A 13,509-nucleotide genomic window follows, 5' to 3' on the forward strand; every position below is an offset into this window, starting at 1 on the left:
GGCTCGATCCCAAGACCCTGAGATCACAACCTGAGCCAAAATCAACAGTCAGATGTATAACATATTGGACCACCCCGGAGGCCCTCATAGATTTTAGACAGTCTCCCTGGGTGATTCTAGTGTACACTAAAGCCTGAGAACCATTTTTTAAAGATTTATTTGAGAGAGAGAGAGAGAGAGTGCACAAGTGGGGGTAGGGGCAGAGGGAGAAGAAACAGGCTCCCTGCTGAGCAGGAAGCCTAACACAGAGCTCAATTCCAGGACCCCGACATCATGACCTGAGCTAAAGGCTGATGCTTAACCGACTGAGCCATCCAGGTGCCCCAAGCTTGAGAATCATTGTAATAAGCAAACATAGAGCTCCTTCTCTTTCAAATGTCCACAAGGACTGAAATCGCAAGAATCCAAAGACTTAGCATTCTTTACATGATTCATATATGGGAGGCGATATATAGAATCACAGGATTTTGTAGCTAAAGATGTTTTTATAGATCATTTAAGCCTCTCATTTAACCTCCTCATTTAGTAGGCCAGCAATCATACCTAGAGTTTCATTGTTTAGGGCAGAACAAAAATTGGAATCCTGGTATTCTGAATTTCAATCTACTGTTGTTATTTTTTTTTAAGATTTTATTTATTTATTTGACAGACAGAGAGATCACAAGTAGGCAGAGAGGCAGGCGGAGAGAGAGGGAGAAACAGGCTCCCCACTGAGCAGAGCACCCAATGTGGGGCTCCATCCCAGAACCTCAAGATCATGACCTGAGCCGAAGGCAGAGGCTTAACCCACTGAGTCACCCAGGCGCCCGCAATCTACTGCTTTCTTTAAGATGACGGTCATGGACATTTGTATGAGTGGTGAAATGAACAACTCTTAAGTATGCCAATCATATTGTGGACATGCTTATATATTAGTACAGTTTTTTGATACATAGTAATAAATTTCTAACAGAATTAGTATAGATGATTTTCCAATAGATGCAAGCTGAGTATCTTGAGGAAGGTCTAGCATTTTCTAATATGCACAAACACGTAACCTGGGCTTGTGAGAGGCAGCCTCTCCCCTCCCCACTTTTCTGATATAACCGTCTAATACAAAATGTGCTAGGCTCTAATCTCAGTAACAAATACAACACAGATGGTTTATGGAAATTTGAATTGTTCAAACTTGAAGAGGCTGATATAGAAAAATTTTGTAAAGTTTTGCTATACAAAACTGCAACTCCCGACAAAGCTGGCAAGCACTGTGCATTCCAAGGCCAGCTGACCCAGGGAATTGCAAACCATGTTTGTGGACTGGGATGCAAGGGTACTGCATTGTATCCACAGCCCAGTTGTGACCCACGTTCTTACTGATGTCCGTTGGAACCTCCACATGTGATTCTGGTGACCACTGTACTGCCATTTGCATTACAAACCTTTAGCTCAGAAGTTAGAGATGATAAAACACTCTGCAGTCTTAATCATTAGCATTGATAGTTGACCATCTGTTAATTATGGAGGGAGCACACTCTGAAAAGTACCAGAGAGAGTGATGTAAAAATAGAATACAGCATTAGGACCCCCCAAACCCAACCCCCACAGCAACAGCATCTTCCATCCAACATTATTCTTCGGTGAAAACAGATCTTAAATGATGAGTATGTTAAATTAAGTCATGTGTTCAAGAGAGCATCATACACACAAAATGTAGCTTCCCTTACTTTACAATTTTCTCATTTCTTCAAGTGATTCTAACCCCTGCACCTATGTCTGAAAGGCTGTGTAAACTGGAAAGAGCCCTAGGGCTTTCCAATTTAGTATTATACTTACTAGTCCACCAAGGGGAGAGAATCCTTTGGGAGGCATCCCAGGAGTCAGATCTGTGCTTGCAAGTTTTAAATTTTTTTTTAGTACACAGTGAGATAGATAATTGTGTGGAATAACATTTTGGTTATTTTTACTCCAGGTTCTAATAGGGCTTGAGGCTGTCACCAAGTCACCTTCACAGGTGTCTCCACAGGCTTACCTTCATTATGGCTATTCAGTTAATTAAAAGAGGGCTAAGTATTCTTCTCCCCCGCCCCAAATGATTAAAGGATTAATGAGCTAATAAGCACAAAACACTTCAACCTCATGAAATGAGTCTACAGACCCGGGACATGGTATGTCCTATAGTCTGAAGGGTGGCATCAGCAGATGAACAGAGCTGGACCACCTGCTCCCATGTCTCTCCCCTCCCCCCGCCTGCCACCTGGTACTGATGCTGCTGACGTCACCCAGTCCTGGATCCTGGCCCACTGGACCACGGGTTATGCATGTGCTTAGCGGGCCCAGTAAAACAAGGGCAGTAAAATTTCTAAATTTTGATTGTTAGTATTTATAAAAAAAAGCATCAAAGGGGTGATGGTGAGGGCAAGTAGAGCTCTGTTAGAGGCTTATATTTATTCTATGGTTTAGTATTGTTTGCATTTGGAATTACACAAATGTGGGCCATAATTATTTCAGTGCTTAGTGTTCTGAAGGTCACATTATGGCCCGAAGTCTACCATTCACTTTAAAACAAATTTCACCAAAAATCTTCAACAACTTATTTCTGCAAATTCTTTCTTTCCAAGTAGGCAATCCTCACAAAGAACCAAACTTCACCAACACAGATATATGAGAACACGTTGGGCACTGCTAAAATCTAAGAAAACTAAATCTTGTTTGGCTAGGGAGTAGCCCATGCTTTGTGTCAAGGGTTGGTCTGAACAGGTCTAGGCTGAATTTTTAGAATCATCCTTTCAATGACTTGCGGGTAAGCGTGGGGTCCCAGGATTTGAGGAAACATGTTCTTTCTTCATTTTTTTCTCCAACTAAGAGATGGACTCGCCACGCTCTGGGTGAGCTTTGTTGTCACTTGTCATTTTCAAATACACACAACTTCTTGACTCTTGCAGCATCTCGGAGGTATGTGTGTGCACATAAAAACAAAGGCTACTTATTTCCATCACGAATTTCCACACTTGGATCCCCTCCAGACACTATGCTGAATATGACATTCTGCTGCAGAGTCCTAAAAATGGTGCTTTCCTCAAAATAAAACCTTTAAAGATCCCTTAGTAGCTATTCAGGGACTGGAATTCAATTTCAATCCTCCACCCTTTGGTCAGCTGTAGATTCAAAATGCTTCCACAAAACACTGAGGGTATGTACTTCAGGGCAAATCTGATTTTTCTTCTGCAATAGAAATGTGTGTTATTGTCACCACAGACTGTATTTTTACTTAGAAAATACCCAAAGCAATAATGTGCCTCAACAAGAGAGAACAAATTATTTTATTTTATTTTATTTTATTTTATCGGTAGCTTTGATATAAGCTTCAGATAGACCCACTTACTACATGGAGTTTGTGAAATCTACACCTTCAAATCATAATACTCTCCATTTTAGGCTATTACATCTAAAAAGCTCAACTTTTCAAATCCTTTTATTCCAAGTAGTTCTTGCACGTAAATGTTACATCACAATAGCAAAAAAATGTAAACTTCTTTTGCAAACTACATAAATACTATAACTGCCTTGAAGTTATTCTTATTTTAAAATCTGAATATATTCTAAATTCTTTATATAAAAAACTTTGGTCAGTAGCCTATGTGTATGACACTTTTTTTTTTTTTAACTGACTAGCTTTTCATGTTGCTTACTTAGTTCTTTGAAGGAGAAAATTTTAAAATTGAGCATGGATCAAAATCCAGTTCATAAGTAAGACAAGTACCAGAAATATATGTCGGTAAGTGTGGGCAAAATATGAAACAAGAAAATTATTCCACATACTAAGTCTGACAAGCCATTAGTGGTATAAAGGTAATGAAGATAAAGGCTTAAGTCAACCTCCTATTTTATCCTATATGAATGGAATTCAGCCCATTTATCAATATCACCTTTCACCCTGCTGTATGTCTGTATGTCTATTTGCCAATGAATCACCTCTTTCTCTTTTCTTTTAGAACACAACAGGTCATTTTTACAGCTATAGTCCTAGACTGAACAGTCTCGATGGCCAGTGACTTTCTTTCACCATTACTGTCCTTGAGGTCTTTAAATACAAATTAGAAATGTTTAAACATACAAGTGTGTGCACACACCCATGCACACTTAGATGACCACATCAAGGCCTTTTTTCCTGCTTCAAGGAAAGTTTCTAACATTTACCTTTTTTTGTTAGTAACTAAATCTTCTTCCTCAGAATGTTCTTCTAGTTAAAAATCAAGTCTAATCTGGAGCCCTTACTGATTTGTGACTCTGAGATCCCTACTGAACACCGAGCTATGGGCCATGGTTTCTTTGAGGAAACAAATATCATAGATGAAGCGTTTTCAAAATTTTAAATGCATGCAGAAAGAACTACATAGGCTTTCCAAGCAGCTACATCAAGTGGCTCAAGTAACATTATTATTTATCTTGGCTTAAGCCCTCTATCAACAACATCCTTTTAAAACACAAAGAGAATGGCTACAAGATGGCGGCAGGGCCGGGGTTGGTGCTCTGAGTGGTTCCAAGGACATCACTGAGGGTTCCACTGCACTGTCTTCCCTCTTTTGTGCATTTTCTCCAAATGGAGCATGTCCCCTCTTTGCTGCCCATGCTTTGAAACTATGTAAAATAATTTTTCAAAAAAAATCCACCAGTGGTTGAGACCTGAAATAACACTGTAGGTGGGTGTTGTTAGAGACAGGCAGCCATTCTTCACAGCTCCTCTCCCAGAGGAGGCCCTTGTGGGCATGGGGACACCCACAGCTTAGGAACTGTTCTTGTTGCAAACCGTGCCTTGGCTGCTACTGTCTTCCTTATACTGGCTGCCCGTGTCGCTCCTGCTGAGGATGGTGGAGGGGAGGCGGGAGGGACGTCTGTCCAGGTTCCTCTCCTGAGAGAAGCAGCAGATCATCTTCTTCATGGTGCTGTACATGTCCTCGTCCTTGTAGGAGTAGATGATGGGGTTCATGACAGAGTTCAGCAGCGCCAGCAGCAGGAACCACCTTTTGACATGCTGCACGCCACACTGCGTACAGTTCAGGCCATCAAGCAGCAGAACCACCAGGCCTGGGGTCCAGCACACGACAAAGGCCCCTGCGGGGAGACAAAAGGAAGGGGCTGCTTACTGGGGTTTCTTCTGGCCCAGCTTTCAGTCAGTGGCACCAAGGGACCTTAAGGATCTGTTTTGACAAATGCAAAGCAAACTTCTACCCTTCCTCTGAGGGCTTGAGACCTGGGCTTATTAGACACCAACAGCCAGGCACCCCCTTGACTGTCCACCACGCTCTATTTCAACTCCTTAGCTGCTTACCCAGGGTTCGTCCCGAGGGGCTCACAGTTACCTCCCGCTTACTAAGCACTCCACAGACCTTTTCTCCATCAGCTCTCCGAACCACACTAGGAGGCTGCTGTGGTCATCATCTCTGCTTTGCAGATGAGAAAACCAAGGCCTGATGCCAGGAGTGCATGTGGAAAGGCCTACACCCAATGCTCCACTGTTCTCTAACTCAGATGTTCTAAATGCTCTCCTGACAAGAAGACACACAACACTGTGGCATTCTCCTCGTCTCTTCCTAAGTCCCCAGCTCTCGAATGCTATTCTTTGTAAATCTGTGCTGGTGCTGAGTAAGCACCGTATCCTTTTTGACAGATTCATGGGCCATCTGTTTAATTCTCTGCTCTGGGTGCAGTTTTTTGTTCTCGTTGGTTGTTGTCAGAAATAAATCTTTCTGTTTCATGATGAGGTAGAGATGTGCTTGTAGCAGATTGATTGATTTAGCACAATTTTAGCACCAACTGCACATGGAGGGCAGTGTCTTCTGAGTCCCCAGACATCTGATCATACTTGGCTAACCACTAAAGCTTCGGACACGTTTTCCTTAAAATATAAGCCTGAGGTTCAATTACTCCCCTACTTTGTCGCCATCACCTTGGGTATCAGCGAGAGCTCAACACTACGCAATGCTTACTATGAGCTGGGCGCTCGTGTGAATGCCTTCCTTTATTAACTGGTAGAACCACACTGTGAGGCGGGCCTTGTTATCATCCCCAGGATAAAGGAGGTGCAAGGAAAGTTAAGTAACTTGCTCACCATCAAACAGCTTGGAAAGGACATCTGATTTTGAATGTCAGCAGTCTTTCTCCGTAGGCTGTGCTCTCGGCCACTATGTATGTGACCTGTCTCGGTACTGTGATATGGTTTCCTCCCCCAAAGTCCTTATCATTTCTAAACGCCCCTGGTTATCCATTCCACAAACATTCCCTGTAGCTTACAGTGTGTCAGGGCCTGTACTAGACAGTAAAAGAGACAACGACTATACACTCCAGGAGCTAAAGTGCTAACGGGGAGACAGAATAAACAAGCAAGTCTATAAATCACATCACCAACTACTTATTCTGACTGGTTAGAATTAGTCCTGCACGGTCTTCCTCTTGTCGCTTTATCTTCATTCTGAGAGATACACTAACAAGTCGAGAGCCATAAAACGGCTGTGTGAGGCCATAAAATGTCGTGGGCCTCAGGGTCAGACAGGTGGGCCCAGCTCCTCACTTAATGAGCTGCACAAATGAGGCAAATCACTGTATTTTTCTGACCACACATTCTCTCATTTTTTATTGTTTTATAGATTTTATTTATTCACTTGAGAGAGAGAGAGAGAAAGAGAGCTTGAGCATGAGTGAGGGAGGAGCAGAGGGGGAGGGGGAAGCAGACTCCCTGCTGAGCAGGGAGCCAGACGTGGGGCTCCATCCCAGGACCCTGTGATCAGGATCTGAGCCAAAGTCAGAAGCTCAACCAAGCCACCCCAGCGGCCTCCTATTCCCTCATTTATAAAATAAGGATAACAATCCCGACTGTGTGGGTGGTTGGGAGAGGTCAGAAGTCATGGCGAGTGGTGCCCAACACTGAGCTGGGTTCCCTAAGTGGTGGCTGTCATGAGATGCTTTGTCAAAGCCATCGGCCAAAATTAGATGTTTAGGAGTTATCAGGAGGGTTTAATTCCCCATTTCGTAATTACAGCTCACAAATGGTTCCCTTTTCACTCCTTTCTGTGTTATTTTTGCTCTGACTGACATATGTGAATAAAGAACTTGGAGATAAGAGATCAGAGATTGGGTCCTATCCTTCACTTACTGTACAACCCTGGGATACCCAGGTCATTTGTCTGGGGTTTGGCTTCCTAAACTACAAATTGAGAACTTTAGGCAAGTGCTGGGTTTTTCCAGTTTGGGGCCAGGGCACCTTAGTGGGTATGTGATCAATTTAATAGGTTTGGACAGTTTGGAGGATTTTTATTTTTTTATTTTATTTTTTAAGATTCTATTTATTTATTTGACAGAGATGACAAGTAGGCAGAGGGAGAGAGAGAGAGAGAGAGAGAGAGAGAGAGGAGGAAGCAGGCTCCCCGCCAAGCAGAGAGCCAGATGCGGGGTTCGATCCCAGGGCCCTGGGATCATGACCTGAGCCAAAGGCAGAGGCCCCAACGCACTGAGCCACCCAGGCACCCCAAGTTGGAGGATTTTTAAATGCAAGAATGGAATGGAATTGCTCAGAGTATATTGCACAGACCAAGGGAAGTTTTGCTTCATGCAACTCTCATTTCAGTTTTACATACTATGTTTACGTGAATATTGGTTATGAAGTAAACTATTATTTCTTACTGTTGGTCTTTGTCAAAAAGTTTGGAAAACACTAGTTTAGGTAATCTTGAAGGCCCCTCCAGCTCTAATGGTCTGTATTTCCCCTAACAGTAACACTTTTGTTCTCTGTTCTTCCCGAGAGAGGGTTACTATGTTGTCAAAAGGCAAGAACTAAACAAACCAGACATCAGAAGCTGTTGCTGCCAGTTTTGATGTGAAGACTCCTTTCTGTGTGAAACTGCATAATTCCAAAGAAATCCCACTGGGAGAATTCTCATGTCCTTGTGTTAATGGGAAAGAGGGAAAAATATTGATTAACTTTATACTTTGTTAAATATGCATGTCAATATTTAATAAAGTATTTAACTTCCAAACCAATGGAAGGGGAAGGATGGAGCCAAAGGAAAGGAAAACAAGATTTCAACATAAGAAAAGGAGGAGGGATGGAAAGTCAAACATAGAAAAGTGGGACAAAGAAAGAACAAAAGAAGATACTGGAAATGAATCCAAATATACTGACAGTCAAGCTCAATGTTAATTGTGGTATTGCTTTTTAAGAAACAGGTAAATCTAAACAATTTGATGTCTACCATTACATCCATATGTGGTAAAAACCATAAGGAAAAGCAAGATGATTAACAAGAAATTTATAATACGGTTATTTCTCTATTAGGGGGTGGTCATTCGGGCAGGTCCACATACGCGATGCTGAAGATATTGGAAATGTTCTATTATGCTGCCTGGAAGGTACATAGACTTTTTTTTAAAAAAAGATTTTATTTATTTATTTGACAGAGAGAGGCACAGCAAGAGAGGGAACATAAGCAGGGGAGTGGGAGAGGGAGAAGCAGGCTTCCCACTGAGCAGGGAGCCTGATGTGGGGCTTGATTCCAGGACCCTGGGACCATAACCTGAGCTGAAGGCAGACACTTAAAGACTGAGCCACCCAGGCACCCCTACATAGGGATTTTTAAAGTTTTTTTTCTTAATTCCTTTAAGTGCTATTCTTTAAACAATACATATGTTGTTTATAATTTTGTTTGAATGATCTATTTTGAACATACATATACACACATACACATTTACAAAAGTAAATTGCCAATATGCTTTCCTGAAAACTGTTTCTTAAATCAGTTTTGTTTTTAAATCATAAAAGCTTTTTTTCCCCTCAGAATAAAATTCTAGTTTAGATTATTCAGGGGACCTAAACACTCTAAATAAAATCTCCAAACTGAAGTCTTGTTTGTCACAATGTAGTAATTCATGTATATTTTCCCTTTGCATTGCATTACATACAGTAATTCATTCGATCAACACTTCGCAAACTTTACCTTGAGCAATGATTATATATGCCAGGCACTGCTATAAGAATTTTATATGCATTAACCATTTAATCTTCATGTCAGCCCTAGAAATATTATGAACACCGCCTAATAAAATACTAATGCTACTCTCTTTTTAAACCTGAGGAAGATGGAGTACAGAGAAGTGAGGTAATATGGTCAAAGGCATAGAGCTGATAAGCGGAAGAGCCAGAATTTGAACCCAGGCAGCCTGGCACCAGGGGCTGTGCTCCTGTCCACATGCATGCCTGCTCAGCAATGGACAGAGTCTGTTTACTAAAGAGAGCGATGGGGGAGGGAGAAGGGCACTTCTCTTAGAGTCCCACTTAGAGCTTAGAGTCCCATCTTAGTGGGACTTAGAGCTCTTAGAGTCCCATCTAGTGTATGTCCCATCTGACTGTGAAGCTCATATATAACAATTAAGTCATGCTTTGGTTTGCTAGCATAAAGATTTTCTGTCCAGAAGGAAGGAAGGGAGGAAAGGAGGGGAGGAAAGAAGGGAGAAAGAATTCCAACAAAAATATAGGCTGGCCGTAGGAGTAAGAAGAAACAAAAATCTGCTGACCTTTCCTTTCTACTGTTTCCAAGAACAACAGAGGCAAATCTTCTTTGACAGAGCAGCCCAGACACCCTCCGCTGCCAGAGACCCTGAGCTGCGGCATGTTGTCTGAGGTGATGGCCGCACATGGGGCATAAACCCTGGGAAAGATACTCCTCCCAGACTCCTCCACCCAACAGCCAACTTCCTGCACCAAACACATCTCAGCAGAGATGTGAGGTTCATCTAACACTTCATTCTTTTGGGGGGGGAGGTTACCGGCAGATAGATATGAGGCCCCCCAAAAGATTTAGGAGAACATATTGGGAATGGTTTTGGCCTTGGGAATCTCTAATCTCAGAGAAATTCTTAGAAAACGCAGGGGATGCCATAAACAAACAGATGGGCAATTGGCCTATTTCTTACAAAGGGGACAGAGGATAGATCCTGGGAAATATAGATCAGTCAGTCCCCTATCAAGTTCTAAGAAGTTTTGGAAGAAAAAACTAATGAAAATGTTTTGTGAGTATTCAGGCTCGATGCTCAGACCATACCAGCTGGGAATAAGCAGAGGTTTCAAAGAGAGGTCATGACAAGTCCTAATCACAATTTTTTTTTTAAATCAGGCATTCACAAATAGGAGTGGATCCAAGTTACCCATTTGGGAACCAGTGGAAAAAATCAAGTATGTTCCCCTTGGAGAAGAAAGGGCTTAAGAAAGACATGATGTGCTAACTGCCTCAAAAGCCTGAAAGGGCATCAGATAAAAACAAGACACGTAGACTTTTCCCAGGCCATTCCAGAAGGTCAACATGTGGGGCTCGATCCCAGAATTCTGGGATCATGGCCTGAGCTGAAGATGGACACTTCATGACTAAGCCACCCAGGTGCCCCAATAAATTAAAAATTAAAAAAAAATTATACAAATTCCCTGTTCCCACATCAGACCCAATAGTTAGAACTTCTGCAGTGGGATGCAGAAATCTGTAGGATGGAAAAGCTCCCTGCTTGGTAATGACACATGGTCAGTTCTTACAGAACCATTTTTCCAAGCTGACTCAAAATGGTTTATTCAAGCTGACCCTGTCAGCAACATTGTAGACTCTGTAGAGACCTAGCAAAGAGTCATGGAAAAGAGAGAGGGGGCAGAATTCTTTAAAATAAGCAAATAGGCAACTCGAGAGCTCAGTACTTTCAGCTTCCATTTGGAAAAATGTTTGAGCACATCACATACATGAATAAATGTACGAATACCAGCAGCACAACTAGACCACAGGGAAGACACGCAAGTCCTCTTCGGGCCTCTGTCGGCTCTCTGGTTTGCCCTGCCAAGAACGCCTTCCCGCCTCCTAATCTAAGGTCTACTTTTCTTTCCAAGCTTAGCTGAAATTCTGCCTCCTCCCCCGGGTCTCTCCCATTGTCCCACCGCAGTGATCATTGCTTCCTCTCAACTCGTGGGGCCCTTTCCCTCTACAACAGCCACGTGGCGCTAAGCCTGTCCCCTGCTTACTCTCTCTCACCTCTCCGGAGAGCTCTGGGCCAGCCAGTGTGCTCAGGGCATTACACGCACCGGGTGTTTAAAACTCCCAGCCCAGTGAGGCTGCCGCTCCTACTATTAGCCTGGTCTTACAGACAGTGATTTGAAGTGTAGAAGTAGCTCAAGAATTTGTCTTGGGTCTAGAAGTCGACAAAAAGAGTCACAATTTGAACCCAGGTTGGACTCCCCGCTCAAACTCTTGGGCATTGGACTAAACTGGAGGTAGTTTTTAATACACCTGTGCTCTTTCTCAGGCCTGTTATAAGCTGCCTCAGCGTGTGGGCTGTGCCTCATCACCAGTCTGTATCTTCAGAACTAAGTATGGAGCCCCCCACTCAGCAGAGACGAGGCAGTGGAAGGTAAGGAGCTCTCACAAGAGGCCTCATGGGGCGAGGTCCTGCGCCCCAAGACCTCTGAGCAAAGGCCCTGCGTGCACCACTCAAGAGTTGGATTTATTGTGAAGATATCAGACCCCATAGCCTTTGCCCTTAGGTGCCCCTTGTATGTAATGAATTAGCTTCTCTTCCAAGCAATTAAAATGGTAGGAGTCCTACTGCATCCTTAGGAAGATGAAGAAATATTCCTAGATTCCATGGTTCATCAAAGAATCCCATTGAGAAAGGCTAGACCAGAGGTTTTTCAGGCTCAATTGCAACTCATTAGTGAGCTGGGAAATCAATTTAGTGGGTTGCAACCAGCAATTTTCTGAAAGATGAAATAGAACAGAACAGAAAACATCAGAGCACATCAGGTATAGTAAGAGTACATTTCATGAAATTTGTTTCAGTTACACACAAAAAGGTGTATGTGCACTGGGCCATGATATCAAATGTACACTATTTCTTGTGAGTCCTGATGTAAAAAAAAAAAAAACAAAAAAACAAAAAAAAACAAAAACAAGGTATAAGCCACTTCTATAGATCAGTGGTTTTTCAAGTCAGTTTTTTAAAAAGTGGAAAAACATTTCCCAAAGGAAATCTCTTGTTAAAAGTTCAAAATCCAAGATTCTGTAAGGAGAGAGATAAGGAGCAGGGGCTGAGGAGGGGTTGAGTAAGGCCCCTGACGGCAGACTCCTCACTCCTCTTCACACTACAACCCCCGCTCCACACGTGTACAAACACTGAGGCTCACTTGGAACACCACTGGCCGCCGTTCACCCAGTTACACCATCCCCCACTTACGTCCCTCCAGCAACTCTGTTTGTTCTCTAGAGTTAAGAGTCTCTTACGGTTTGCCTCCCTCTCTGTTTTCATCTTATTTTCTTTTTCCTTCCCTTCCCCTATGATCCTCTTCTTATTTCTTAAATTCCATATATGAGTGAACTCATATAGTATTTAACTTTCTCTGACAGACTTATTTTGCTTAGCATGATACACTCTAGTTCCATACACAACATTGCAAATGGCAAGACTTCATTCTTTCTGATGGCTGAGTAAGATTCCATTATCTCTCTCTCTTCCTCTCTCACACATCTTCTTTATCCATTCATCTGTTAATGGACATCTGGGCTCTTTCCAGATGTTGGCTATTGTACACATGGCTGCTATAAACACTGGGGTACATGTGTGCCTTTGAATCACTATATTTGTATCTTTGGATAAATACTGAGTAGTGCCATTCCTGGGTCATTGGGTAGTTCTATTTTTAACTTTTTGAGGAACCTCCATACTGTTTTCCAGACTCGCCGCACCAGCTTGCATTCCCAGCAACAGTGTAAGAGGATTCCCTTTTCTCTACATCCTTGCCAATCTCTGTTGTTTCCTACTTGTTAATTTTAGCCATTCTGACCAGTGTGAGGTGGTGTCTCACTGTGGTTTTGATTTGTATTTCCCTGCTGCCGAGTGATGTGGAGCTTGTTTTCATCTGTCTGTTAGCCATTGGTATGTCATTTTTGGAAAAATATCTGTTCATGTCTTCTTCTCATTTCTTGACTGGATTTTGTGGTTTTGGATGTTAAGTTTGGTAAGTTCTTTATAGATTTTGGATACTAGCTCTTTATCTGACATGTCATTTGTAAATATCTTCTCCCAAGAACATGGCAGGGATGTCTACTCTTATCAATGTTGTCAACATAGTCCTGGAAGTCCCAGCCTCAGTAAAAAGAAATAAAAGGCATCCAAATTGACAAAGAAGTCAAACTTTTACTCTTCACAGACAATAAGATACTCTGCAGAAAATTCCAAAAGACTCCACAGGGGTGTCTGGGTGGCTCAGCTGCTTAAGCATCTGGCTCCAGCTCAGGTCATGATCTTGGAGTCCTGGGATCAAACCCCATATCGGGCTCTCTGCTCAGTAGACAGTCTGCTTCTCCCTCTCTCCCTCTGCTCCTCCCTCTTGCTCAAGCTTTCTTTCTCATTTTCTCTCAAAAAAACCAAAAAACAAAAAACAAAAAACAAAAACCCGACTTCACCAAAAAATTGCTCGAAATTATACAGGAATTCAGTGAAGTTGCAGGA

At 42.5% G+C, this 13,509-nt stretch overlaps 1 protein-coding gene across 4 annotated transcripts in view; it reads right to left on the minus strand.

Annotated features, from left to right (window-relative positions):
* Window positions 1-3,283: 3,283 nt before the first annotated feature.
* Window positions 3,284-13,509, minus strand: part of LPAR3 (lysophosphatidic acid receptor 3) — a 96,908-nt gene continuing 86,682 nt past the window's right edge. For all 4 annotated transcript variants that reach the window (XM_044238596.1, XM_044238592.1, XM_044238593.1 and 1 more), the window contains one exon: window positions 3,284-5,091. In XM_044238596.1, coding sequence (XP_044094531.1) covers window positions 4,763-5,091 — 329 coding nt within the window. In that variant the 3' untranslated portion in view covers window positions 3,284-4,762. The remainder of the gene's footprint in view (window positions 5,092-13,509) is intronic.

This window comes from Neovison vison, chromosome 2 (assembly GCF_020171115.1).
Source record: "Neovison vison isolate M4711 chromosome 2, ASM_NN_V1, whole genome shotgun sequence".
Lineage (NCBI taxonomy): Eukaryota > Metazoa > Chordata > Mammalia > Carnivora > Mustelidae > Neogale > Neogale vison.